The 26,896-nt window shown below is 58.7% G+C and overlaps 5 protein-coding genes across 13 annotated transcripts; 2 read left to right on the forward strand and 3 right to left on the reverse strand.

The window, feature by feature from the left end:
- Positions 1-78: 78 nt before the first annotated feature.
- MATCAP1 (microtubule associated tyrosine carboxypeptidase 1) lies at positions 79-7,515 on the forward strand. Of its 2 annotated transcripts, none has more exons than XM_063109614.1 (7): positions 79-695; positions 2,521-3,146; positions 3,229-3,372; positions 3,610-3,742; positions 4,623-4,928; positions 5,026-5,123; positions 6,165-7,515. In XM_063109614.1, the coding sequence occupies exons 2-7, from the start codon at positions 2,577-2,579 to the stop codon at positions 6,327-6,329; spliced, it is 1,416 nt and encodes a 471-aa protein (XP_062965684.1). In that variant the 5' UTR covers positions 79-695; positions 2,521-2,576; the 3' UTR covers positions 6,330-7,515. The 2 variants fall into 2 exon arrangements, with proteins under 2 accessions (XP_062965684.1, XP_062965685.1); XM_063109615.1 differs by lacking the exon at positions 79-695 and adding an exon at positions 2,222-2,286.
- Positions 7,516-7,886: 371 nt separating this feature from the next.
- On the reverse strand, positions 7,887-10,505 carry NOL3 (nucleolar protein 3). 2 transcript variants are annotated; one of them, XM_063109617.1, is made up of 4 exons: positions 10,434-10,505; positions 8,610-8,912; positions 8,148-8,444; positions 7,887-8,045 (listed from the first exon to the last, which is right to left on the reverse strand). In XM_063109617.1, the coding sequence occupies exons 2-4, from the start codon at positions 8,902-8,904 to the stop codon at positions 8,038-8,040; spliced, it is 600 nt and encodes a 199-aa protein (XP_062965687.1). In that variant the 5' UTR covers positions 8,905-8,912; positions 10,434-10,505; the 3' UTR covers positions 7,887-8,037. The 2 variants fall into 2 exon arrangements, with proteins under 2 accessions (XP_062965687.1, XP_062965686.1); XM_063109616.1 differs by lacking the exon at positions 10,434-10,505 and adding an exon at positions 9,014-10,189.
- Positions 10,506-11,067: 562 nt separating this feature from the next.
- HSF4 (heat shock transcription factor 4) lies at positions 11,068-16,037 on the reverse strand. Of its 2 annotated transcripts, none has more exons than XM_063111737.1 (13): positions 15,879-16,037; positions 15,156-15,264; positions 14,941-15,068; positions 14,723-14,847; positions 14,420-14,495; positions 14,184-14,248; positions 13,565-13,667; positions 13,188-13,312; positions 12,839-13,066; positions 12,035-12,140; positions 11,871-11,936; positions 11,626-11,695; positions 11,068-11,370 (listed from the first exon to the last, which is right to left on the reverse strand). In XM_063111737.1, the coding sequence occupies exons 1-13, from the start codon at positions 15,999-16,001 to the stop codon at positions 11,222-11,224; spliced, it is 1,473 nt and encodes a 490-aa protein (XP_062967807.1). In that variant the 5' UTR covers positions 16,002-16,037; the 3' UTR covers positions 11,068-11,221. The 2 variants fall into 2 exon arrangements, with proteins under 2 accessions (XP_062967807.1, XP_062967808.1); XM_063111738.1 differs by having other exon boundaries at positions 12,839-12,962; positions 13,188-13,326.
- A 586-nt stretch (positions 16,038-16,623) lies between these two features.
- Positions 16,624-20,442, reverse strand: FBXL8 (F-box and leucine rich repeat protein 8). Of its 3 annotated transcripts, none has more exons than XM_063111168.1 (3): positions 20,256-20,442; positions 18,473-18,669; positions 16,624-17,820 (listed from the first exon to the last, which is right to left on the reverse strand). In XM_063111168.1, exons 2-3 carry the CDS (start codon positions 18,622-18,624, stop codon positions 16,941-16,943), a joined length of 1,032 nt encoding a protein of 343 aa, XP_062967238.1. In that variant the 5' UTR covers positions 18,625-18,669; positions 20,256-20,442; the 3' UTR covers positions 16,624-16,940. The 3 variants fall into 3 exon arrangements, with proteins under 3 accessions (XP_062967238.1, XP_062967235.1, XP_062967236.1); XM_063111165.1 differs by having other exon boundaries at positions 16,624-17,913; XM_063111166.1 differs by having other exon boundaries at positions 16,624-17,913; positions 18,473-18,695.
- On the forward strand, positions 20,367-26,016 carry TRADD (TNFRSF1A associated via death domain). Of its 4 annotated transcripts, XR_010024628.1 has the most exons (6): positions 20,367-20,476; positions 23,492-23,650; positions 24,523-24,800; positions 24,882-25,071; positions 25,218-25,809; positions 25,916-26,016. XR_010024628.1 is itself a non-coding variant. In XM_063111169.1 (5 exons), exons 2-5 carry the CDS (start codon positions 23,500-23,502, stop codon positions 25,526-25,528), a joined length of 930 nt encoding a protein of 309 aa, XP_062967239.1. In that variant the 5' UTR covers positions 20,367-20,476; positions 23,492-23,499; the 3' UTR covers positions 25,529-26,016. The 4 variants fall into 4 exon arrangements, 3 of the variants coding, with proteins under 3 accessions (XP_062967239.1, XP_062967240.1, XP_062967241.1); XM_063111169.1 differs by having other exon boundaries at positions 25,218-26,016; XM_063111170.1 differs by lacking the exon at positions 20,367-20,476 and adding an exon at positions 20,874-20,939 and having other exon boundaries at positions 25,218-26,016.
- The last annotated feature ends 880 nt before the right edge of the window (positions 26,017-26,896 follow it).

Raw genomic sequence — 26,896 nt, forward strand, 5'->3', positions numbered from 1 at the left:
CCTTTTAGCCCTGCCAGGCCCGCCCCCAGTGTTGCGGCGCGCGCCGCCGCGAGGTGACGCGAATCCGCGCACCTCCGTTTCAGCGTGCGCGCTCCCGAGCACGTGCGTCATCGGCGTCGGCTCCCGCGGGCTGGGCGGTCGGCGACCCGGGTTGCACAGCAGGAACGGTGGGCTGAGAGAAGAGGAGAGAGTAGGTGGGGGTGCGGCACGCAGACGGAACCCCCGCGAAAGGCCGAGAGAAGACGCGCGACACGACCTCTCCTAATCTACCCGAGAACCCCGACTCCATTGTCTGCTGGCCCCGCCCTCCATTGGGCACGCCCTTCGCCCTAGCCCCCGACGCTTATTGGCTGTAGGTCACGCCCCTCCTTGATCTCTTGGTCCTCATTGGCTCTTATTCCACGTTATCCTCTCCTGCGGTTTCTTATTGGTAAAGGCCACACCCTCTCATTTGTCACCAAACCCCGCCTTCAGTAGTCGAGGGTTCCTCCCCCATCCATCCTTCATTCATTCTGCATCTACTGCTGGATGGATGTTCGGGACATGGGGGTGAATCAGACCCGTCCCTGCCCTCGGGGAGTTCAGGAGGTGGTGAAGGGACACGGACCTAGGCTCCAACAGTGACAGCCTAGGGCGGTAAAGAAGCCGCTGAGACACGGAGACCCTCTAGACGCCGGGAAGGATTCCCACAGGAGGTGAGGCCTAAACTGAGTCCTGAAGGATTAAGAGTTTGCTCCCGGGAGAAATTGAGAGGGCGATCTCGGCGGAAGGATCAGAGACGTGAAAGAAACAGGCGAATTCTGGTAATTGCGAGGAGGTGGGTTGAATGAAAGAAGGAAGACTGGACAGGACTGGCCCAGGTAGAGGCCCGGAGGCCACTGTGGAGTCCAGGAAAGTATACAGTTAGTTGAGGGGAGTGAATCCTGAGTCCTGAAATCTTTCCAAGCAGCTGGTCTCTAAGCGTGAGAGGAGGGGGGAGTGGCAAGGAAGAAGATCAGGTCTAGATGAGGAAACAAAGAGCAGGGAATGAATGATTCCAGTTCTGAGAAGGAGAATGGCTCTTGGGTTCATTTATTTATTAAGCAACTGCTCTGGGTCAGACACTGTTCTGGGTTCTCGAGACACAGCTGTGAACACTGGAAAGGAGAAAACATAGCTAAACATCAAATATACCATACCTTATGGAGGAAGTCTGAGCTACTGTGTTTACAGCCATGAGGATGGATGAGATAACCTAGGGAGTGAGAATAAATGGAGAAGAGGAGAGAAGTTCCCATAGACAAGTCCTGAGGCATTACAGTGTTAAGAAGTCAAGGACATAGGGATGACTAGCAAGGAAGACCAAGAAGGAACAGCCAGTGAGGTAGGAGGAGAACCTAGTTCAAGTATGTTTGGAAAGCCAAGCAGAAGAGTGGTTAACTGTGTCAAGTGCTGCCGATCAATATGTAGATCATCCGTGACCTTAATCAGATCAATTTTGAGGGAGAGTGAGGGACAAAGGCCTAATTGAAGTGAACTCAAGAGAGAACAGGAGGAAAAGGAATTGGAGACTGGGTATAGCTGACTCTTGAGGTATTGCGCTGCAACAAGGAGCAGCTGGAGGGAGATGTAGTGGGGCTGTAGCTGGAGGAGTGTGGGTTCAAGTGAGGGTTTTGTTTTGTTTTTTAAGTTGGAGAAATAACAGCATGTGTTTATACTGATGGAAAGAATCCAGTAGAGAGGAAGAGACTGATGATGTAGGAGAGAGGAGAAATGCTGGAATTGAGTCCCTGGAGGCTGGAGCCTCCAGTCAATCTCTGGGGAGAGGCTGGATAAGACTGAGTTCTGGCACAGTCAGGGGTGAGTGCCCCAACACTGGCCTTGTTTGACCACTGGGAAGATGCCTCAGAAAGGGGACAGACTAGGGATTGGTTTGGATTTGCTGAAGTTTCCCTCTATTCCCCAAAAGCAGATTCTAATTTGGATTTGAACAGATGGCTCAGAGGAGAGAGGGCATTCCAGGTGGGGACTAGCATAAGGGGCACTTGGGCATTCAAATTGGCTGAGACCAAATGGGCAGGAGGATGTGGGTGGAGCCAGGTGTGGGGGGTGGGACTGAGAACATACCATACATAGAAAGCAGCCCCTGAGGCCCCTTCACCTGTCATCCATCCAGGCAGCTGAGGCTGCACTGTACCAGCTTAGACTGGTTGAGTGCTCAGCACAGAGATTAGAATCATGAGGAGGGGCTCAGTCATTGCTCTTGGGAGCTCACAGGCTGAGGGGATTCCAGTAAATACCATCTAGGTGGGTGTATAGAACCTTTCCTCTTGCTTTCTCCCAACCCAACCTACTTGGGTGAGCCTGCTGGAGGGAAGGGACTAGGGTGGGGGTGGGATTGAGAGGATGGCCACCCAGACCCCTGGCAGCAGACCCTGGGCCCACAAAGGGCCCAGCAAGGGTGGTGTGGAGCATAGAGCATGCTGATCTTCTGGCCAAACCCACTCATGGTGGTCTCCACATGTCCTTCTGTGTCCTCAGAGGTCGACAGTGTGGGGAGTTGGAGTAACCCAGGTGGATGTAACCTGCAGGACAGAATGGTGCTGGACTCAGGAGCTCAGGTGTATGAGCAGGCACCCCTCAGCCCACATGCCAGTTCCCCATCACTGCACCATAGGCTGAAGCCCTCAGACAGAGATGGGTCACCGCTGTACCCCTGGCCTCCATCCCTGGCCTTGCCCCTGGGTATGGCAGTCCCCTCAGCACTGCGGCCCCAGCCTGAGCAGCAGCCCTTCTCAGAGCTATGCTTGGGCCACCGTGGCCACATGCGTCGTAGTGAGAGCACCTACACTGTAAATAGTACTGGCCAGCGGGGGCATGCTACCCAGGGACAGGTCCCACCTGGACGGGGACGGAACCTAGGTGCTGGCACCCTGCGGTCTGCAGCCTCCCTGCCTCACATTGCTAAGACTCGAAGGGATACAAGCCATGGTGCCAGCAAAAGCCCCTGCATGTTGGTGGCCCTGCGGCCAACCAACATGGACCGCGAGCGGGACAAGTTCTTCCAGTCCCATTACACCTACAATCCACAGTTTGAGTACCAGGAGCCCATGCCTACAACTGTGCTGGAGAAGTACCGTGAGGCCTCTGGACAATTCATCCATCAGGTCAGTCCAGCCTGCCCACCTCACCTTGGTCCTGACTACACAAGGGGCCTGATCTGACCAGCCACTGTGGCCCTGTGTGCAGGCAGTTGGAATCATTGAGGCTGTCCTGGAGAAGTTTGGCACCTATGAACACTTTGAGGCTGCCACTGGAGGCCAGCTGCTGACCAAGTGCCAGATTTGGTCCATTGTGCGCAAATACATGCAGAAGGAGGGCTGCGTTGGGGAGGTGAGCTTGCCCTGCCTCCAAAGCCCCTCTTCTACCTGCCCCAAATCAGACTGCCTAGTGGGCGACCCCAATCCCAGCTCCACACCTTGCCAGCTGGTGACCCCAGACAAACCTCTGCTCTGTCCCAGTGAGGTGTGAACTGGCTCTGAGCAGAGGTGAAGGATGGGTGTCCTGGCCAAGTGTCTGGCCTGGCTGCCCTGTGGCTGGTGGCCATGGCTCAGAGCATTCCATCCACAGGTTGTGGTGCAGCTGAGTGAGGACCTGCTGTCCCAGGCAGTGATGATGGTGGAGAACAGCCGACCCACATTGGCCATCAACCTGACTGGAGCGCGCCAGTATTGGCTGGAGGGCATGCTGCGGCACGAGATAGGTCAGGGTGTGGGGTAGGCATGTGGGTGGGTAGGGATGAGAGGGGGCTGGGAGCTGAGAGGACAGTGAGGGGCCCCAGCAGTCCCACTTTTGCTTTTCCCCCATCCCTCCAGGGGACCAGCCCTTTCCCTTCTTGAGCAGCTACTTCCTCCCTCTCACTGACAGAGGTAGGCTAGAACATGCGCGCCTGCTCTCTGAGCTCTCCCTCATTTCTTGCTCCTTTTGGGTATCTTTTTCTCTCTCTACTTCCTCTCTGATTTCCCTTGAAAGTGGGGTCAAGGCTCCTGAGGCCCTGACAGGCCAGAGGCAGAACCCTGAGGGTCCCACCAGCCCAGCCAACACGTGGGTCCTCCAGAGTGGGTGGAAGGCCAGATGTTGAATGGAATTGGCTCCCCCTCCCCTCCGGTTGAGTGGGGGACAAACCAGGCTGAGACAAACCAGAACATTAATCCCTATTTCTGTCTGTCCCTCTCATCAAGAATCCTGTTGCTCTGGGCAAGAGGTGGTTTTTGCTGGGGGCGTTAGTGTGGTTGTCAAAATGATATGGGCATGTGGGATGTTGGGGCGGGGTGGTGTGTGTCTCCAGGAGGGCTGGGGGCAATGTGAGTTTAGGAGTGTGTGTGTGCGCGCGTGCGCAGCCCTGGACGCGTGGGGGGGGATTCATGCATGTGAGCTTCTATGGGTCCTTGGTTGTGCGTTTACCCAAAGAGGGTCTTCACCCTGCCTGTGGTTGGTCTGGAGCGGGGGAAGAACTTGTGTGAGAGCCTGGATTTGGAGGTGTGAGGATACGAGAGTCACGGCTACACGTCCCTAGAGGTCTGCCTGGGCCAGGCAGGTGGGTCTCCCGATGCCCCGCCCAGTGCCGCTTCGCCCTTCCGCAGGCACCCACTACCTGCGGGGCGTGAACAACGCACGACAGCCATGGCGCAGCGCCGAGGGCCGGCTGCAGTATGGGCTGCGGCCGGCCAACCCCACCGAGGAGGGCCTGGCCAGCCTGCACAGTGTGCTGTTCCGCAAGCAGCCCTTCCTGTGGCGCGCCGCCCTGCTCTACTACACAATCCACCGTGCCGCGCGCATGTCCTTCCGCCAGCTCTTCCAGGACCTGGCGCGCTACGTGCAGGATGCCGACGTGCGCTGGGAATACTGCGTGCGCGCCAAGCGCGGCCAGACCGACACCTCGCTGCCCGGTGGGTGCCCGCGCGCGTGGGGCGAGTGCCCTGAGCTGGGGCGGGGGGCGAGGGCTAGGGCTTCCCGGCGGGGCTCACTGCCCTCCTGCGCCCGCAGGCTGCTTCAGCAAGGACCAGGTGTACCTGGATGGCATCGTGCACATTCTGCGGCACCGCCAGACCATCGATTTCCCGCTGTTGACCTCTCTGGGCAAGGTGAGGGGCTGCGGACCTTCAGAGGTCCCTCCCTGCTCTCCCCTTCAGTGCACTATTCCCTGAGTCTCTGATTCGTGCTGGACTGAGGGCTGGGTGCCAGGCATCTCTGGTGGGAGGGTCATAGGAGGAGGGAGGTGAGCACAGGAGATGAAAGGACAGCCTGACAGCCAAAATCAGGTGCTTGACCCAGCCGGCAGAGGTGCGTAGATACTGATCTCAAAGCAGGTGAGCAGTCCGGGCTAAGAGAGGCCTGGACAAAGAGGATCAAGAAATGGCGGAGGACCAAGTCCCCGGCGCTGGGCATTTGTGCTAGGCTGAGGAACGTGGACCTCATCCGAAGCAATGGGGAGTCTAGGAGGAACTTTAAAAAGAGGAGTGGTACAGATGTTTGGAAGGCTCCCTCAGAATGTCAGATGGGAGGCGGATTGGAGAGAGGGGCCTGAGGAAGGGAGTGCAGGTGCAGGAGGAGGAGGCCTTGCCAATCACTCTTGCAGAATTGATGGTGGTCTGGCTGAAACGGGCAGTGACCATGCGGTTGGAGAGGAAGAGACAAGCTGGAGAGCTCTTCAGAGAGTGAAATCCCTTCAACTCAGTGGCCACCCAGAGTGGGAGGATGGGAATTACGGGCCCCCTCCCTGAAATCTTATCTGGGTGACTGTGAAGTGGCTGAGCTGGCATAATAAGCTGGCACCCAAGGCTTTAGTGTTGGATATGGGGGGGGGGGTGCCTGAGAGATATCCAGGCGGAAAGTGTTCAGAAGGGTGTTCACTTGTTTACCCATGTTTGGAGGTGAGAGGAGAGTCTGTGCTGGGGAGAGTAGGGTTGTAGGTCATAAATGACAAAAGGTGTTGAGAAACAGAGCAAAGACCCTGGACTGGGTCTAGAGGTACATAACATCGGGAGTGGATCAGGAGGAAGAGGAAGGGGGTAGGGAGGAGCCCCAGGAGCAAAGGGCAATGAGCCATCAGTAGGGAGCTGGGACCAGCTACCTGAAAGCCAAGGGGCTCTGCCCACCCCTAAGGCCCAGTTTTCTCCCTGCAGGTGTCCTATGAGGATGTGGACCACCTGCGGCCCTATGGGGTGCTGGATAATACCCGGGTGCCCCACTTCATGCAGGACTTGTCACGCTACCAACAGCAGCTGGAGCACATCATGGCCACCAACCGGCTGGATGAGGCGGAGCTTGGCCGCCTACTGCCCGACTGATGTTGGTTGAGGGCTACAGGCAGAGGCCCTGGACATATGGCTCCAGGTCGGCCCCCAGAACATGAAGCTGTCTGCTCTGTGCTTCCACAGTCTGGGTGTTTCTTAGGAGCATTGGGAAGGCAGGAGCATCCTGGGAGGAGGAGCCACAACATCAGAGGGTTTGTGTCCCTTGCTAGCCTCCTTGGGGCCTAGGGACCAGCATCAGCATGTCAAGCAAAGTGATTTGTCCTCCTGCCTCCAGCTCTCTTTTGAGCAGAAGGAAGGCCTGAGGGTGAGAGGAGGGGAGGGGAGCGAGCATCGATGGAGCTGGGGGTGGTTTGGGAGCAGAAACTTGTTCTTGCATGAGATGGCTTTGAGTGTCTGGTTACTCCAGTTTCTCCCTTCCCCTACCTGGCCCCTTGGTGCTCCTTCAGCATTCATGCTGTCTACCTCTCACTGGGTCCAGGTGGGGGTTGGGATCCCTTCTCCTGGGGTGATTGCCTGAGCCTGGGTTCCTGGCTTTCACACAGGCTCAAGGGGCAGGGGTCCTGGCAGTAGAGACCCAGCTGGGCTGGGGTGTGCTTTCCATCATTTTGCCTCTCTCACTGGTCATGTATTTATTCCACATTTATGTACTCTACTTCCTGGGGCTGGGAGGCAGCAGCTCCTGAAGGTTTAGTGAAGGGAACAGGACACTCTTTTCCTTGCCTTACCCTCATACCTATTTCTCTCTCTCTCTCTCTCTCTCTCACACACACACACACACACACACACACACACACATGCTTCAGGCCTTGTGATTCGAGCCCAAGAGCTCACCTGGCCCTGCTCCCATCCCCTTCACTGGCCTCTGCTGTTTCTGTCTTTGCCTACACCCTCACAGCTGGTCTCTGGCGGAGGTTGGCATAGGCTGGGAGCAACCACACGAGCCTGAAGGGCAGGCCCCTAGGGTTTGTTGTCTTGAGCACCTCCAGGACCAGAAGAGGTGCAGAGGTGGTTGTTGGTTCCAGTTTCACTTCCGACTCAGCTGCATGAGGTTGACCCAGTCCCACTCCTACCCTTGTTTTCCCATCTGTAAGACTCGAAAACTCAGCTAGAAAGTCCTTACTCATTTAGTCAAAGAATACATACAGAGCACCTTCTATGTGCCAGTTACTGGTCGGAACCCTCACTGAGCTCCCAGTGCAGAGGGAAGCCAGACAATTAAAACAGGAATTACAATAATGTGTGTGGTCTCTGTCTACTCACGGTCCCTTTCTGTTCTCACTTCCCAAGGCAGGGAGCTCTAAGCCCTCCCTAAGTGAAGAAAAGCCCCCCTTCCCTCACTCTATACATCAAGCCCAGGGCTTTCCATGGAATGGGGCTGCTGCCTGCACAGGCTTCCAACTGGCTCATGAGGGGGAAAGGGGTCCTGTGGAGCAGGGCCCAGGGGTCAGGCCCTGGGTCTGGGGTCTCCAGGTGTGCAGCTTGGGCTACTGAGGGTGTGATGGGGCTGAGAACTGGGAGGTGGGGTACGGGTCTGCCCAGGTTAACTCAGAGGCACGCACCCACTTTCAGTTCCTGGGCAAATAGCCAGAATTGTGGAGAGAGCCAAGGCCCAGGCCGACCCTCTGGAGTTTATTGACTTCCAGGTGTACTGAGCCCGATGGAGCCTTGGTGGTATCTCATACAGTTCCGGCAGGATCCCAGTTCCTATCCTGCTTGGGTGGGAAACAGCCCGTCAGCGCCTTCAGGAATCTAGAGATGATGGGAGACAGTGGCCAGTAAGGTGGGGCCGGCCCTCCGCTTCCCAGGCCACTCCCTTCCGCCAAGCCCACCAAGGTTTGCTGTGCCTCACACCTTCAGACTCCTGTGCCTCCTCGAAGTCGGGCTTGGGCTCCGGCTCTGGCTCTGGCTCTGGCTCTCGTTCTGCCTCCGGCTCTGGTTCTGAATCCAGCTCTGGCTCAGCACTTTCAGAGGCCTCAGCTTCCAGCTCTGGCTCCTCTGGGGTCCCCGATTGCACTGCCTCAGAGCCCTCAGGACCCCCGGCCTCGTCGCGGTCTGAAGTTCTGGGCAGCCCGGGACATGTCCCCGAGCCGGGTGCCTCAGGCGTCCAGTGGCCTGGACATGGAGGGTCGTAGCTGCGGTCCCGGTAGCCTGGGGCAAAAGTGGGAGTATCGCAGGCTCATTTAATCCTGTGCGGTTTCCTATGTACACACTCGCCTACCTCCTGGGGAGGCGACAGCTTCGTCCTCCTCTCGGCCTTTGCTTCGCCCCAAGCCACGCCCCTGCTCTGACCTAGGCCCCGCCCCCCGTGCTCACCGGGGCCCACGTGCTGCCAGTCCCAAGCAGGGTCTGGCGCGCGCGTGGTGTGCTGGGCGCAGCGCAGCAGCTCCTGGCAGGCGGCCTCGCCCTTGCCCTGCACCAGCAGCAGCAGGCGGCGCACCCTGCGCTCAGCATCAGGCAGTGCATCCAGCGCCTCGTACTCGTGTGCGGTGAGCACGCCCCGCGCCAGCAGCGCGTCCAGCAGCAGCCCCGAGTCCGCCTGTAGCGTCTCTACCAGGCGTTTCCGCTCGCGGTCGATCGTCTCGGACGGCCGCTCTTGCGTGTTGCCCATGGTCGGGGCTGCTTGGGGGAGGAGAGAAGTAGTCGGGGCCCGGGCTCCCCCGCCCCCGACCTCTCTCCCAGGGCCCCAGTGAACATCCGTGGCTGGGGTCTAAAGTCACCTCGACTCCAACTGCCAGACGGCTCTGCAGCACAGGACCTGGAGGCCACCGCACGGAACTCGTTGCCCTCCTGCCTCTCCGGCAGCTTTTGTCCTGTCTCCTCCTCAGGCTCCTCCTTCTGTCACTAAACGTCAGCTGAGGCTCTCCTCTCCCCGCCTACGCCTTCCCAGGACTCTCATCTTCTCTGACTGCTCCCCCCAGCTAGGACCTCCCTCCTGAGCTCCAGCCGCCTGCAGATCCCGAGACCGGTTCAGACACAGTTTACCCAAACTAACCTTTCTCTTTCTCAAACCTGCTTCCTTCCCCACCTCAACAAGCAGAAAAACCTAGGATTGACCCGGATACCCCACACCATCTTGCAGTCAAGACCTGTCTGCTGAATATTTCTCCTGCTATCCTCACTACTAGTCGAGCCTTTTACCTCCTGCCTGTATCCTGCAAACCCCGGATCAGGGCTCCCTGCCTCCATACTCTCCCCTCCAGTCCCCTCTGCCCCCAGAGAACAAAGTGCTAAGAGCCTCCCTAGCTCCTCTCTTCTTGCCCTGACCCTGAAGACCACCTTTGCAGGACAGGCCCTGCCCCTGCACCCTTTCACCGACACCACTACCATGATGCAACTCCAATGTGGTCTCATGGCCTTCCTGGTTTCCTGATACCTAAGCAGGAATATCTGAATCCCCTTGAGTCCTAGCCCTGACCAAACTCTCTTGACATCACCTGAGACCCAACTATCTCCCTGCTGGCTTGAGAATGACTTACAGCCATCTCTTGCTTGATCTTGAAGTATCCAGGGGTCAGCTCATAAAAGCTCATAAATGCTTGCCGAACTTTTAGTTTTTCCTCTATGGATCTCCCCATTTTGAGAGACTGTCTCTTCCAAACAGCAGCTATCAGGTAGAAATTAATCTGTTTTATTACCAACCAAGAACTACAGCCCATCCCTTTGGGTGGCCTGACCCAGCCAGCAAAGCCCCTAGTACTAAGATGCAAAGAGATCAGGCCCTGGACCACTCCCTTCCTCAGCGGATTCCCCCTGCCTGGCTTGTTTCACAAAGTTCTTCCGTTTGTCGTCTTCCCTTTGGTGTCCCTCCTCTACCTCCTTCCTGGCTTTAGGAAGCTCGGCCTTTCCTGGGAGAGAGGATTTGGTCCTGCCCCACCCCCCTCCCAGGTCTCTCTCAGTACCCCCTGGTGTCACGCTATACCTCCCCGTGTCACTTCACACACACACACACAGACACACACACACACACACAGCCTTCCCCTCCCCCCCCCCCCCCCCCCCGCTGCTGTGTGGAAGTGTCAGCCCTTCCCCCAGGGCTGGTGGTGGGGCGCTGATTCTGCCAATCTCTGTTTCCCTTCCCTCCCCCAACCGGGTGTAGTGGAGCTCCCGGTCCGGCCCATTTCGGGCGGCCCCACTCACGGGTCGAGCCTCTGCGTGGCAGGAGATGACGGTGCAGAAAGGGCCGGCGGGGTAGGGGTGGGTGCAGCAGCTGCGATGGGGGCGGGGCGGCCAGGGCTGCCGGGAATGGGGGGGGGGAGGCGTTCTTCCCGGGGCACTGGGAGCGGGGCATCAGAGGCCGCGCGCTGGCTAGGGACGTACACGTAGTCCGCTTTCCCTCCCCACGCCGGGAGCACCCGCAGATGAGTCAGGGAGGGGGCAGTTCGGCCCGCCACCCCATGTGTCAGCGCCTGCCTATTCCCTCCCAGGCGCTTTCCATCTCTCTTCTCGTCGACCCCTCTCCTGCCTGTCACAGACGAGGCTCAGAGAAGGGGACTGACTTCCCAGGGTCACAGAGCGCATTCATTGTGGAGTTGGGTGGGACCCAGAAGTCCCCTCTTCCCAGAGGTTGCCGTGGCCACGAGCCAGCCCTGGATCCGGGACTGAGCAGGAGAGCTGGGCGCCAGCTCCCCAAGCACTGCCAGTCTCCAGGGGCTCTTCCATTAAAGCCATAGGATCTGGACGCCTCTACGAATGCAAAATCGCCCCCCACCCATGACTCCTGTGTTCCTGGTCGATAGAGAAAAGAGACCAGAAACACAGAAAAAAATGCTGTTTATATGCGGGGCTCGTCGGGATAGTGGAGAGAGGCCGCCGAGTAGTGGGGCTTCACTCAACCCCCCGCCAGGGGGCGCCAGGAAGCCAAGAAAGGTGTACTGCCGCGGACCGGTTCCTCTGCCAGACTGGCTTCAGAGGCGCACGTGTGGGTCTCAGGGGGAGGGACTGGTCCCCGGGCCCAAGTAAGCTCGGCTCTCAGGGGTGCTGTAAATGGTTAAGGCCCCAGGCAGACCGAGGGCTGGGCCTCCCAAAGCCGTCTGGACATCCAGCAGGAGTGGGGCCCCGAGCGTGGGGTCTTTCCCTAGGAGGAGTGGGGCCTGTGCTCAGCAGAGAGAATCGGTTCACCCTCCTTTCTTACAAGGAGACCCCGGTAAGCCCTGCCTTCTTCTTAGGATGAAACATCCATTCTTGACCTCCCCATTCTCACCCAGTGGTCCCCTGTGGGTGGTTCAAGTAGGGCTCTGCAGGGCAGGCTGAAATCAGAGATTCCCTATAAAACATGAACTGCCCAGCCCACCCAATCATGGTAGCTCAGCCTAGTCACCACAACCATTACCTGGGCCTGGAGAATTTAATCCCTTGGCTGCCAGCTCAGTGTCACCCCTCTCTGGAACTAAGGGCTGCATCTGCAAGGCAGAACCCCAGGAAGCAGCTGGGAGGGAGCTGAGTAGCAGAGAAGAGCTGGGGAATCACTGGGGCAATCCTCCTCAGACATGGCCTTGGCTCACAGAGAACCGCTCTGGACCCAAGGGTTTGATTTGGCAACCCCTAGCTTCCTGCTCTTTCCCACCTCCATCTTACCAGGGACAGCTCCATGTCCAAGTCCATCAGGGTCCATTCTCGCCCTTGGAAGCTGGGGCCCAGCACCTGAGGACAGCTCTGGATCAGTGGTACCCTCCCCAGGCTACACAGAGAGCTGGACCCCACTGATCTCATGCCCCTGCCCCAGCAGAAGGAATACTCACATCCAGGGGCCCTACAGGCTCCACACCTTCAGGGGAGTGCCGAAGCATCATTGGAGGCAGCAGATTCTCTGGACTCCGGTCCCCCCTCTCCAGGCCCAGAGGCCCCCTGTGCATAAAGAACTGTTGTTGGCCTGCAGTGCCCACCTCCATTTAGGTTCCCAAGGAACTCAGAAGCATCAAGATTTTATTCCTCCAACATCTAGAAAATGCTAGGAGAGGACTCCCTCCCCTCCCCTCCCCCCCCCACCCCCCACCCCCACCCCCCGCAAAGCGCAGGAGAGAGTGCCTCTGCTGCATACCTGCGACCTGAGGTTTACACTGTGGAGCTGGGGTCCTGGGATGTGTTCCCTCCCTATGCAAGTGTCACTATCAGTGGTTCTTAAACTATGCCAGTAAACTCATTTAAAATGCAGATTTTGGGCCGGCAGGCCCGTGGCTCACTCGCGATCCCATACAGGGATGGCCGGTTAGCTCACTGGGTTAGTGTGGTGCTGACAACACCAAGTCAAGGATTAAGATCCCCTTACCGGTCATTTTTTAAAAAAATAAATAAAAAAAATAAAATGCAGATTCCTGAGCCCTCCCATAGAGATGCTAAGTGACCTGACTGGGAGTTTCCACTTTCCAGGGAGTTCTGATGCTGATGCTCCTCAGAGCACAGTAATCACGTCAGCATCACTGATCCAAGTGCCCAACCCTCCCCTTCAGCCACCAAGGGAGAGACAAGGCTGGGAAGTTTTGTCGGCTGGGAAGTGCTGGCCTATCTGCAAAAGTGGCTCAGAGGCAAGAACAGGCTCTACTCACCTGTCAGGTACCTCCCTGGGGCCCCTTGGTTCAGGCTGTTGGGCATTCCTGGGCCCTTCGGGGCTGAAGCTCCCTTTCCCTTCCAGGATGGCCTGCACCACAGCCACAGGCAGCTGTGGGGGGGCTGTCACGCAGAAGTCACACTCGTTTGGGGCCAGGGCCAGCCCGGCCTCGCCATCCCCCCCTGGACTGGCCGGCTCTTCTTTGAGCAGTGCCAGGCCCTTCTCCCTGCACCGGAGAAAAGCTTCAACCAGACCCGGACACTGACCTCTCCTCCTAACCCCACAGCCAAGTGGGCTGCCAGGCCCTCCCCCATAGGCTCCCCAAAAGGCAGCCCCTGTCCCCTTACCTCCTGCCACCATTGGAGGGAGAAAGCCTGGTCCCTTCAGGGGATGGAGAGTCTTCTGGGATGTCAGAGATGATGGGGCCCCTGGCCTTGTGAGTACTGAGGCCCAAGGCAGTCTCTGGGAGGGGCTGTAAGTAGAAGGCTAGGCCAACCTTTGACCTCTAGCCACAGGGAGAGCTAGAAACCAACCAGCAGCCACCTGGACTAGGTCTAACAGGGAAAGTGTGAGGGCAGAGGCTCTGTCCGTGCTGGGGAGCCTGGGTCTGGTTGGATGGAAGTCTGGCCTCCATCTTCTCTTCTTTTTGGGGAATGGGGAGATGGAATAGCCTCTCCATAAGAACAGACTCTCCCTAGGAAAGGCGGGAGAAGGAAAAACCTACCGATTGGATAAAATAGGGGTCTTGCAGGAGGGCACCAGGTAGAGGGCAGGTGTTGAATTTGGCAGGTGTTGGGCATGAGCTCCCCTCATCCAGCATCAGGGATCTGTTCAGGGTGACCAGGGCATAGGCAGGGGTGAGGCAGGTTCACCCCCATGCCCCTCAGCCCGCACCTCCCTCCCTCCCTCAGGCCCCAGCAGCCAACTCAGCAGAGCTGAGGCCTGTTGCCAGGGCATCAGTCACATGCTGGAGGTGGAAGGGGCTCCCCCTAGAGATGGGGGCCCTTTGGGGGGTAGAGAGGGGAGGGAGGGGCATGGCTTGAGCCCCCAGGCGCTCTCCTGTTGGGATGCTTTGGGGGGAGGAGGAAGGGGCTGGTGGGGTGGGAATTTGGGGAAAAGGTCCTGGTACAGGGGGATCTGGGAATAGGGGGTATTTGATGGTGGAAATGGGGGGAGATGGGGAAGTTCTGGATGGCATGAGGAAGCCAGTAGTGCAGGGAGAGGAATGAGCATTCCTGGTGAAAGCATTTCTGGAGGAGAAGGGATCCCTGCAATGGGGCTCCTGGGGGGAGGGTCCTGGAAGTGGGAAAGTGAACGTGAGCATCCCTGGCTGTCTCACTCACAGCTTTCTCTTGGCTCCTGTGCTGCTGGGCCCCGCCTGAAGTGGCCCAAAGAGGCACTGGATCAGCTGAAAAGACAGCAAAGGGTTAAGTCATATTTCGACCCCGCCCCCACCCTACCACGAAGCTTCCAGGTGGGTTTGAGGAGGGTGCTTAACCCAGGCGCTGGGGGACTGGGCAGAGGGTAGGGTGTCCAGAAGTGGAAGGGAAAAGCCAGCGAGGTATGGGGAGAGGAACACCTTGCCGATGACCCGGTGCTGTTGACCATGGCTCTGCCGCAGAGTCACCACCTCCCGCCACAAGATCTCGTTCTGCCTGGGAGAAGGGGTGGGAGGGTGCTGAGGCATCTGAGAGTCCGCCTAGTCACTCCCCTCCCCCCAAAAATGGCGAGGCCGGGGACCCGCGCGACCACCCTTGTGCCCTCCATCCTACAGAGACCAGAGTTCCACAGCTCGGCCCTCGTCTGGATGACGGCGTCAAGGCCCCAGAGAGAAAGGGGCTGCCAGACCCGCCCCCCGCCCCGTCACCCCGCCCCCCCGCACTGCCTGAGCTCCCGCAGCCGCGCCTCGGTGCTCTCCTGCACTCCTCGCAAAGCCTGCACCTCGCCCAGCAGTCGGCCCAGGTCCTCGGGGCGCCAGCGGCCGTCGTCACCGCGCAGCGCTGGCACCTGTGGACGGGAGGCACCGTCAGGACAGGGTCACCTAGAACCGGCCGTCCCAACCCCGCCCCTCGGTTTGCTAGTTCCTGCAGGCCGCCGCACCTTGCGCCGCACGCGCTCCAGGAGCTGCTCCCGGCCGCGCACGAAGCTCGGGTGCTGGAACTCGACGTGGTCGCGCTCTGGTCTCAACAGGCCGCCCTGCTCTATGCTCACCACCTTCCGAAAACCGTCTGGGGAGAAGGGCGCAGAGGCGTGAGTCGCGGCATCGCCAACACCAAGTCACCCACACCCACTCCCGCCAGGCCGTAGAGACTCACACATGTTGAGTTGGCGCACAAAGCTCGCCATATTGCTGTGCTTGAAATACTGGGGCAGTACTTCCTTGGCGAAGCGGCTCTGGTCGCTTACCAGGAAACTGGTCCCGCTCTACCGAGAACGCCGCCAGCCCACCGTGCGGACGCAGACCACACACCGTGAGCGGAGTCCGCCCATGGCCAGGCCCGCGCTCCGGCGCGCACACGCACTCGCTCTGGGGTCCGGGCCTGCCGCTCATGGGGATATGGGACGAGGCCAGGCAAGGACCAGCTTTGAGGCCCAGCCTGGGCGACCATAGTGAGCCCCTACCCTCAGGCCGACCCAGATTCCGTACTCGGTTCTCAGAAAGGACAAGCAGAGGCAGCCTCGGGTTCCAGCACCGGAGGAGCTCCGGACCCAAGATGTGACCCTGACCCTGAGCCAGAGCCAGAGCCAGCCTTTCCCTTCTCCTGGACCTTGTTTTCCGATCTATCGCATGGGGTGGGGTGGGAACTAAATAACCTCGAAGATGCTCTAGGTCTCCAGGAGGCTCCTAACCCTTCATTGGTCCCAGAGAAAGTGACCTCAACACCATCTCGCACACCCACTCCAAGGCGAACTACCTTGAACGGCTGAATGGATGGACCCACAAGCCAGTCCCAGGAGGGAGTTGGGTGGGGGTGGGCGTTCATTGACTTGGAGAAACCCCGGGGACCACTGGGGAGTTCAGGGGCCCCAGCCCTCACCGGGCTCCAGCGGATCAGGTGGTCGGTGCCTGGGTCGCCCACCAGCGCCCATAGCTTGCCGAGGAAGGCAGGCACGGGGCTGGGGCCTGGCTCCGTGGGCAGCGTGGCTGGCGTTTCCTGCATGGCGCAGTCTCGGCCCGGTTCAACGCTCTGGCCCAGCCGCTGCGGGCTTGTCAAAGCCGCGGAAAGTGCTGCGTTTGCCGCCCGCCCCGCCCTACTCCGCCTCCGGGCGCTGGGTCAGGCGGGGGCCACGTGCGAACCCTCGGGGCGGGGCTCGGACAACGGCCGAGGCACCAGCAGACCGAAAGGGCTAGCTGGATCGATGTGTGTGGAGGGGAGGGGTGGGAGACCTGGGTTCGAGTCCCACCCTTCCCAGTTCCTCTATTTCCTCCTTTACGGAAGAAATCGCCGGTGTGTGGGCTGGGAAAGTTCTAGGAGGCGATGGCTGTGGGCACGATGAGAACCCAGGTAGGGCGGGCAGATACGACGGGGGTGGGGGGAAGGGGGCGGGGAAGCTGGCGCCCCTCCTGCCGAACCCTGGGGCGTTGTCATTGCAAGAGTGTGGAGTGCCGCGCACTTGATACCCGCAGCCGCATCAGTGCAATGGACTTTCAGGTCTCCATCCCTCCCACCTCTGCCCAGACGGCTCCTCCAGCTTCTGCGCGTTCCCCGCCCTGCCCTTTCAGAGCCGATCCCCGCGTTTCACAGGACACAGAGACACTGCAGGATTTATTTATTTCACATTCACCCGAGGCCCTGCCCGCGCCTGTACCCTTCCCACCTACGCTGGAGCCCCCGAGCTGGTCCACAGTCCGCAGGGGGTAGGAGGGGAGAGGGTGAGCCCCGTATGGCCGAGACAGAGCCGGCATCTGCGGAGGCTGAGAGTACCGAGTGGCCTCAATGCGCCCGGGACTCGTCCTGTAGCCATCCCACAGGCCCCAATCCCGGAGAGGCACAGGAGGAAACAGAATCCCGAAGGAAGGGGCTAGCCGTTGGGATGTGCCTTGACAACCCATCCCGCGTCTCAGCGGCCTCAAGTCTGCTGGGGGAGGGGTTGCCCAATCACGCCACGAGTGTGGGCCGCCAGGGGTGCGGCTCGCGCGTTAGCTTGAGCGTATAGCTGCGCAGGCGCGGGCAGTGCGCGCGGAAGGCTTCCAGCACGGAGGGTCGCACCACGCAGAAGCAATGCACTTCGCGCAGGCCCGCGCAGCGCGCCGCCAGCTCCTCCAGCGCGGCGTCCAGCTCGGCGGAGGCGGCGGCGCGCACCTCCAGCGCTTGCAGAGATGAGGCGTAGTGGCGCGCAGCGAAGCACAGCGGGCCTACGGTGTCGCCAGAGAGGTTAAGGCGCAGCACAGCCACAGGCACTGCTGGCTGCAGGACGCGCGTTACGCTCTCGGCAGGCAGCGCGGGCTCCAGCTCCAGCTCCACTGCCAGCCCTGGGTGGCGGCGGCGCAACGCGGCCCAGGCTTCGTCGGGCAGGGGGGACGCGCGTGCATCATCGGGGCACGCGCATCTCAGGGCCAAGAGCGCGAAAGGCGCACGGTCTGGCATGGTCAGTGCCTCGAGGGCGGCGCACGACAAACTGGCCAGGTGCAGGCCTAGAGCTCTCAGGCGCGGGCAGGCCTCCAGTAGTTGCAGCACGGAGTCGGGCCCCACGCTGTCCACCAGTGTACGATTGTCCAGGAAAAGGCTGTGGAGCTCGGGGCAGCCGCGTGCCACCTGCAGTACCAGAGAGTCGTCCAGCGTGAAGGGCAAGCGCCGCAGGTCGAGGTGGCGCAGCTCGCGGGCGGCCCCGCAGACGGCGTGCACAGCGTCCAGGACGTCGCGGCCCGCGTCGAAGAGCGGCTTCTCTCCGCGGCACTCCAGGCGCAGGCCTCGCAGCCCCGGGGCACAGCCCGCCAGCGCCATCAGCAGCTCGGTGGCCGCCCGGCGGCTCGGCTCCCTAGATGGCTCAAATTCCAGCCGTAGGTTGTGAACATGGTCCAGGCAGGAGGACAGATAGGGTGGCAGCATGCCTTCCCGCTCACAGTCGCAACTTGGGTTAGAGCGGCGCAGAAAAGGCATTGGCAGCGTCCCCGCGACTAGGGGAGAAGCCTCTACCTACCCCTTCAGCTTGGGTTCTAGCTGCCTTCCCCACTTCCTACACCCCCACCCCCGGCCAAGCCTGTTGCCCTACGGCAGCCGCTGGCCTTAGAAGGGAACTCCCATCCTATCCGTTTAGAAGTCTTCAGTGACGTTTGCCCCAGGTTGAAACGATATTTTAGGAACTGGGCTTTCTCAGCTGTCTCTAAGGAGGCGGGGCGTGGCCTCTGGACTGCCAGGCTCAAATTAGTCTCCTGCCACTCTCTTGCTGAGTAACCTGCGGAAGTGATTGTCTCTGTGCCTCAGTTTCTTCTCTGTCCAATGGAGCTAATAATACTGTCTACCACATAAGGTTTCTGTGAGGATTAAATGAGTTAATATATGTGAGGCACTTAGGTAGTCTGTCAATAAATGTTAATAGGTCTTTTAATATGGGGGAATCACTAAGTCTCCCCAACCCCTGAATCCACAGAGAGAGCGAGTGGGCAGCGGGAGGGGGAGAGCCAGCTCACCTGATGCTTGTGTCGTGCCACACGGAGCTGCAGGTGGCAGCGGCGGCCCAGGCCCTGCAGACCCTGGCTGCAGCGGCACGGTCCTTCAGGGGCAGGTGGCGGAAGATGAGCGCCAGCACCTCCTCCGGTAGCTGCTCTCTGGGATCGGCCATGGCCTGGCCCTGGCTGCGTGGCTCCACTGCTCCCAGTAGCCCCGTCTTGGAGAGAGAGGGCCGTCCGTGGGCTTAGGAAAGCCAAAGTGTTGAGGAAACTCAGGAGAATAGGTGTAGAAATGCTGTAGCCCGGGAGTTGCTACGTAATTTGCGGAGCCCAGTGCAAAATTAAAGTGAGGGGACCCCTGTTTACAACATTAAAAATTTCAAGACAAGGACAACAGAGCTTTTAATCAAGTATCAAACCAAGTGTGGGGCCCTGCCCGGCTGCATAGGTCTCAGGCGCATGAAGTCGGCCCCGGATGGCGAAGGGTTTGATTCACTTTTAAACTACTTTCTCACTTGTTGAACATATTCACATTTTATACTCTATTAAAAGGAACGGCAGGGCTGGCCGGTTATCTCAGTTGGTTAGAGAATGGTGCTGATAACACCAAGGTCCAGGGTTAGATCCCTGTACCGGCCACTTGCCACAAAATAAATAAACAAATAAATAAACAAATATAAATAAAAGGAACGGCAACCACGACCTAAATGGGAAGTTGCAAGTCTTCTCTGAGGAAGTTGGAGGGCCGCTGCAGAGGCCCTGGGTTGGGACATCCGCCTACCCCCCAGTTCAAAGAGCCTGCCTTCCCCTGGCTCTCTACCACACTTCAGAGCTACCCCAGTGGCCCAGACTCATCTTCTAGGGATCACTGGACTAGGCAGGAACTGAGCCTAAGGCCGGAATTTAGGGCTCGCAACCAGCGCGGGGCATCAGAATAACCCGGACGCTTGTTCACGACGCAGGTTGCACGGCTCCACCTACTAAATCAGGCTCTACGGAAAGGGTGGGGCCTAGGAGTCTGCATTCCAACAAGCTCTGGGTGACTCCACTGGTTCCAAGTTGAGAAACCTCGTCCTATCCTTATTAAACCTTACAGGGTTAATAAGGCGGGAGCATCAGTGAATACTTTTAATTGTCAGGGACCAAGAGCCAATGAGGAAGCGAGACGCGGGCGGGGCACAGTTTTGATCCGCCCAGAGAGGGGAGGTTCCTTCACTGCTTTAGAGGACAGGCCCGCGGGATAGAGAAAAGCTTGGGGTTCTTGGGCCTGCAGGCTCTGGAGCCTGATGGGCTCCGGGTTCAAGTTCGAGCCCTGACTCTTGAGCAATCCTGGCTCCCGCTAGGAAATTTAGGTTCCGCTATAACTCCGCAGACCCATCCTGGAGCGCATCTTTTATAGGGGGCAATGGGGTTGTTGGAAAGTGTGCTAATTTTGTTTTAAGGTTTGCGTACATAACGTTTCACGCCATCTGCCAGTTAATTTTCCCATATCTTCCAGCCTAAAGATCTCTCCTGGAATTTGTGCCATGTGTTCTGGGGCTTCAGAGACCCTCGACCAGGCTTGTACCTGGGACACATCGGTGCCCTGTTTTGAGTGCCAGGCAGTAGCAGAGATTAGAGCTCATCAAACCAGAAAATTCTGGCCCCTAGGGGGCGACCCCTTGTTGATCCGTCCGTTCCCAGCCAGGGGAAGTCTGGCAGCTCTCACTCTGGGGCCTCTAGGCCTTGTAAGAACAGCAAGCCCCCAAAGTCCCGTCCCGCGGGCAGTTTTTCTTGCCTTCTAACTCCGGCGCTGGTGCCTTACCTGCTCAGCGGACCAGGTGGGCTTTGCCCGGAGGCAGGAGGCTGGCCGCGGAGGATAGCTGGGCGGGAAGGGGCCGCCGGGGGTTCAGGGGGCGGGACATGCAGGCGGACCCGGTGGCTCGGGCTGGGCACCGCCCCAGCGCCTCCGCGCACACCCGGAAGCAACACGAGTGGAGCGGAGCCCGGCTAGCGTGGGAACCCAGGCTCGGCCAAGGCAGCCAGGTTAGTGCGGAGAGAGGGTGGGCTCCTCGGTGCAGGGGGAGCGGAGGTGGGTCCTGGCTCCAGAGCGTGGGCGCGGCGCCTTTGTCACCCGCGGCTGCCGCGGGCAGCTGGTGGCGGCGGCCTATTGGGCTGTTTAGGTGGACGGCCGGGTGGGGGTACGGAACCTGACCCCCACAGGTTCCTTGTCCCAGCTAAGGGCCTTCGAGGGACGGCAGGGCCGTGCATTTGAGGGGCGTGGGCGGGGCTGGTTTTGAATAGTTCTATGAGCGGAGACCCCCTGCCCGCCCCAGCTGGTCGCACGTGCGGAAGCCCAGCATGAGGCTAGTGGGAGCCTGGGAAGCTCCCCTCGAGAGCTCGGGAGCGCCGCAGCTGATGAAGGAGCAAGCCCGGCTTGTCACACGGAGTCGCAGGCTGTCAGTCCTTGGGCCACGCCCGCAGGCGGTCCCCGCCCACACAGCCAGAGGTGGGGCTGCCGCGGGGACTGTTGTGTGTTAATGGGGTGCCGTCGGGTGGTAGGGGCAGACGTTTTAGATTTGTACCCACTTGCCCCACATAGTCTCCGCCCACTAAGCGTTCTCAGGACCCAACCGGGAAGCCTTAGCCCTTCCCAAAGAGGGGTGGGGCGCGGGGCTTCCCGGAGGAGGGGCTTCTGTGGAAGGACATCTAGGAAGGAGTTCCCAAGGAGATGATGACAGACAAGGGCCGCCGGTGCGGGGATCCTAACCCTCGACCTTGGGGTTACAAGGTGGCTTCAACTAAACTAACTGGGCTGCTCCCCGCCTCTTCTACATCCTGCTAACTGACTTCTCGACCTCCAGCCCGGCAGGCTTCCCCCACTTTGTCCAGTATTAGTGGGTGTGATGGAACATGTCCAGGTTTCTAGTACTCACCTGGCAGGACTAATGGGTAGCCTCTGGCCATGTTCTGTCCCCGTATCCACTCCCTGGGGTGAGACCACAGCTATCGATTCAGCACTCCCAAGACATGAAAGAGGTGAAAGAAGAAACGTCTGGAAGGGAGGTTCCCACTCTCCCCTATTCCCCTAGGCCACTTTCCCAGGGCTCCCCACTTGTCTCACCTCCTTGGCTGGCTCCCTACCGCTCTTGGCTCCACTCATCACCTGCAGTTTCACCCCATTTTTGTTGTTGTTTTGCTTTTTAAGAAAGACAAATTTATTTTGCTTTTTTAATACAAAAGAGATGTGTCTATTTTACATAAAGTAGAAAATATTGCTAAATAGGAAGAAAATTGAAATCACACAAATTCCTCCCACCCTTTACCTTCCCCCACCTGCCCAGAGATAAACACAATGCTAGTTTCCTGATAATATCCAGACTGTTGTTTGAGTAAATACACAAGTATTAGTATGTTTTCTATGAAAAGATTGGGGGAACTCCAAAAGGTGTGTCTCCTATGCTCAGATCCACGGTAGGGCTATCACCAGATATCATGTCTCTTGCCAAGGTCTGGGTGGTGCTGGAGGGCCCCGGCCCAGTTACTGTCTCAGCTTTGGCACTCAGGATAGGGTCTGGGGACAGATCTGAAATGCAGCCTCTCCTCTGAGCTCAGGATCCCTTCTCCCTCCCCAGAAATGTCCTAGGCTGTGGTCCTGGCCCTTCTCCTCTGAGGCTTCCTGCCCCTCATGTAAATAGATGATGGCTGAGGCCACCCCATCCATCCTGCCCAGAGCTGGGACTTACCCCTCCTAGCCTACCACATGTAAATGTGAGGGAAGATCAGAGAGTAAAGATGGACAGGAGGCAGGGTTTTGAGCCCACATTTGTAGGAAAAGGGTGGGATGTTGCCTTGGGTGAGGCGGAGAAGAAGAGGCAGGGCAGTTCCCCACCTGCTGCCTCATGGGGCAGTAACTGGGAGGCTGCTGAACTGTGGGTCAGTACAGTGGTTCCCTGGCTGGGAATTTTGCCCCCCCCCCCCCACAGTTCTAGGGCTAAGTTTTTATCAGAAGACAGATGGGAGAGATACTGGTACCAAGGGGCCCTGGTTCTGTCTGGAAAGGGAAGGAATCTAATAGAACAATGTGAATTGGATAAGACATGAGCCCAACTCTGTAAAGGTCTTTATACAAAAAGGAATAATTATGCTCACATAACGGAAATGTGCAGGGTGCAGTGGTTTCAGGGACAGCTGGATCTAGGGGCATTAGTGTGGTGAGGAATGCACCTCTCCATCCCTTGTCTCTGTTTCCTTCTGTGTTGGTTTCATTCTCATTGAGGTCCCAAGCAATGGCAAAGGAGATTTATCCCTTCCCTCCAGTTCAGCCCCAAGGTATGGGAAATTAGTTCTTTCCTTTTGGTCCAGCTTAGAGTTGCAGGGTTGATTCTGATTGGGCCAATTTGAGCCTTATACCCAGCTCTGAACTAACCATTGCAGAAAGGTGAATGGAATAGGCAGATTGGCCAGGCCTGGTTCACATGCCCAGACCTGGAGCTAGGGAGTGGAATTAGCCCTCCCAACAGGCACATGGATTGAAGAGGGAGGAGGAAATCTGGGTAGATGCAAACTGTAGGTGTCTTTTGAAGTGAAGCCAAGAGGTTTAGTGGGAATGCAGGTGAGAGAACCTAAGAGTGGGGCTGTAGTCCCACAGGGATCCTGGGGGATCAAGTTTAAACTGAAGGCAAGGCCGGGACATAGATCTGGTTGGCTTTGAGGATGGGCACCATCCAGAATGAAGATGCCTCCTGTCACCTTTAGTAAGACACACTGGCCTGAGGAGTGCACAGAACTTCTCTGCCTTCACTGAGGAATCTACCTTTGCTCTCTCACCACTGGGACCCTGGGCTCTTTCTCTGAGAAGGCAGGCTGGGCTGGGCTGGGCTGAGCAGAGCAGGGTTCTGCACAGAGCCAGAGGTACAAGGGACTGCCTGTGAGATAGTGAACTCCGTCCCAAGTGTGCCAGCTAATTGAGGCTGCTGAGGAAGGGACACCTGGGCCACGTGGGACTGGATAGTCATCTCTATGACTGGGGGTGATTGGGACACCTGTGTGCATCTCCAGGAGGTGAGATGGCAGCTGGGCCAAATAGGCATGAAGAGTGGGTGGGCAGCGCATACCTGTTTGTGGAGTCCTCGCTGGAGGAGGTGGTCCTGTCAGATGCGTATGCACACCCCCAGCAGAAGGTGGCCGTGTACAGGGCTCTGCGGGCTGCATTGGCAGGTGCGTGGGATGGGGGGCATATGGAGAGGGAGAGCTGGCCCGGGGCCTTCTGTGGGCGAGGCCGAGGCCCCAGGTCCTTCATTCGGTGGGCCTGGCTTTAGCCACCCTTAGGAAAAAGATTTGGTGGGGGTGGAGGGGTTGGGAAGGGAGACCTTTGGCTGTGTAGGTTCTGTCTTCTCTGCTGACAGCATGTGTGACCTTGAGTGTGGACATGTGTCCGCATGTCTGTGTAGGATCTACCTGTTTGTGCACTAACTTCCCCCTGCTCGTCCCTACCCCCACGCCCAGAAAAGCCGGCTCACTCCTTTCTACTAATTGCGCATCTCTCTCTCCTCTTTTCCTCTCTCACTGCAGCACTTCTTGTCCAAGACCCCTCCCCAGTACCTTCCCTTCCGGGTCACTCTTTCCCATCTCAGGGCAGAGGCCACAGGAGTCTGAAGCCAGTTGGGTGATCCATCCCCGGCCCCAGAGCGGCGAGAGTCCCTCTCCTTCTCCTGGGAAGGGAGCCGCACTTGGAGGCTGAAGACCTGAGACCTCTCTCCCCTCCTCTGCCCCGCCAGCCAGCCGCCTACCCAGATAGCTTGGGGCTGCCCAGGGCACACGCCCTTTCCCTGCGCTGCAGAGTCCCTCCCTTTTGCCCATCCTCATTGGGGCTTCAGGAATGGAGCGCTCCCTGTGATAGGTCCTAGCTTTTCTGGGTTGTTGCTGTTTGCATTCCAGTTTTGTTTCCCAACTGGATACTCTGGGGTAACCCTGCACCCCAGGTCAGGGGATGGGGACGGGGTGTGACCACGGGCTTCGCCCCTGCTCTGGCCGCTTGGAAAACGGCTCCGCTTGGGGACTGGCAGGCCCCTGATTGCCCGCCTCCACAGAGAGCAGCAGAAGCCCGGAGGAGCTGCAGATGCTCAAGATCCACCGTGGCGACCCGCAGCTGATTGTGCAGTTGCGTTTCTGCGGGCGCCAGCTCTGCTGCCGCTTCCTCCGCGCCTACCGCGAGGGGGCGCTACGCGGCGCGCTGCAGAGGTGCTTGGCTGCAGCACTTGCCCAGCCCTCGCTTGAGCTGCAACTGGAGCTGCGCGCCGGCGCGGAGCGGCTGGACTCTTTGCTGACGGACGAAGAGCGCTGTTTGAGTTGCATCTTAGCCCAGAAGGTGCGGCTGGCCAGGGTCAGGATGGGCTAGGGTGGGAACTCGCGGCTAAGACCCCTTCTGAAGGCGCACTCCCTTCCCTAGCCGGACAGACTGCGGGATGAGGAACTCGCTGAGCTGGAGGATGCGCTCCAGAATCTGACTTGCGGCTCCGGGGGCCAGGGTGGCGACGTGGAGGTCGCTCCAGCCCCCTTGCAGTCCCTGGTCTCCTCTCCGTCCGAGAAGCCGCAGCCACCGTCTGGCCATACTTTTCTATTCCAGGGTCAGCCCGTAGGTGAGGCGCGCGGAGAATCAGGGTAACCAGGAGGATGTAGTTTGGGGGTGGAGCGAAGTCTGGGCCGGAGGGAGAGCGGGGAGGAATGGGAGAACATCGGCTCTGGGGTTCCCCGCGCTCACCGCTCTTTAATACTCCCCCTGCAGTGAACCGGCCGCTGAGCCTGCAGGACCAACAGACGTTCGCGCGCTCCGTGGGCCTCAAATGGCGCAAGGTGGGGCGCTCACTGCAGCGCGGCTGTCGGGCGCTGCGGGACCCAGCGCTCGACTCGCTGGCCTATGAATACGAGCGCGAAGGGCTGTACGAGCAGGCCTTCCAGCTGCTGCGGCGCTTTGTGCAGGCCGAGGGCCGCCGCGCCACGCTGCAGCGCCTGGTGGAGGCGCTCGAGGAGAACGAGCTCACTAGTTTGGCAGAGGACTTGCTAGGCCTGGCCGATCCCGATGGAGGCCTGGCTTAGACCTGGTCCCAGAGAAAGGGGCGGTCGGCCAGGTGCCCAGCGTGAGTCTGGAGCACCTGGATGACCCTAGGACCCCTTCTGGTGCTACTGCCTATCCCTTATCCATCCATGGGACTCTGAGACCACACTTACAACCACACTTAGTCTGTCTGCTGGAGCTGCTGGGGTAGAGTTGACTGCCTTCCCCAGGAGCCAGACAAGCACCCACCAAGTTCGCTGGGAGTGTACTACTGCGGATTCTGCCCCAGATACTTACAGTGTGTGTGTGACCTGCTGCAGAGGTTAGCCTCACCCTCTGCCACCCCAGAAGAAGGGCTTCTGGCTAGCCCTCACCTCTTCACTCATCCAACAATTACTCATTAAGCACCTGGACGTTTGGTATTCTAGGCATTATCCTGGGTGCTGCAAATACTGTGGTGAACAAGATCCTGCCTGCCCCCACCTCAGACTCAGTGTGGAACCCTGGATATTAAGCAACGGTAATAAAGTGTAACCCTTTTTTCTGATGTGAAAAAAAAAACAAGGAGTTGTGGGAACATCGAGGAGGGACCTAACCCAAGCTGTGGGGGTTAGGCTTCCTGGAAGAGGTGAGAGTGAGTAGGGGTGGGGGTTAGAAGGTGAGAGAAGGGCAATGTTTTGGGCACAGGCAGCCTCAGGTGAGGTCCTGAGGAAGGTGAGAGGGAAAGATATCAGAAGAACACAGTTTAGGGCCGACCCCGTGGCGCACTCGGGAGTGTGTGGCGCTGGGAGCGCAGCGACACTCCCGCCGCGGGTTCGGATCCTGTATAGGAATGGCCGGTGTGCTCACTGGCTGAGTACCGGTCACGAAAAAGACAAAAAAAAAAAAAAAAAAGAAGAAGAAGAAGAACACAGTTTAGAGTGCTGGATCTGGAGGTGGGCGGATTTGCTGAGGCCACTTGGTGAGTTGGCGAGGCAGATAGATGGGGTCTGGCAAGCCATTTTACGGAGTTTGGATTTTATAATGAGGCCAGTGAGGGGCCTTTGAAGGGTTTCAGGAGTTTAAAACTGGGACGCTAATGAGGATGGGGGGTGGGGTGGGTATGGTGGCCCAGGCTGGGGCAGTGGTAGCAGAGATGGAGGAAAGGGGATGAACGGGCAAGAGATGTTTAGGAGGAAGAATAACAGGCCTGGTGACACTGGATGAGGAGGAGGTGAGAGAGGACCCTGGAATTTTTGCCTTTGTTAGTTGGGTCGAGGGTGAGGCTGCCTGCTGGGATGGGGCCCTGGGGGGATGTTAAATGCTTGCATTGTCGGGACAAGATGGGTATGATGTTTGTGCAGGACATCCAGGGAGAGAGAGTGGGGGCAGCTGGGTGTACAGTTCTGAGTTTAGGAGAAGGGTCAAGG

Source organism: Cynocephalus volans, chromosome 10 (genome assembly GCF_027409185.1).
Source record: "Cynocephalus volans isolate mCynVol1 chromosome 10, mCynVol1.pri, whole genome shotgun sequence".
Classification (NCBI taxonomy): Eukaryota; Metazoa; Chordata; class Mammalia; order Dermoptera; family Cynocephalidae; genus Cynocephalus; species Cynocephalus volans.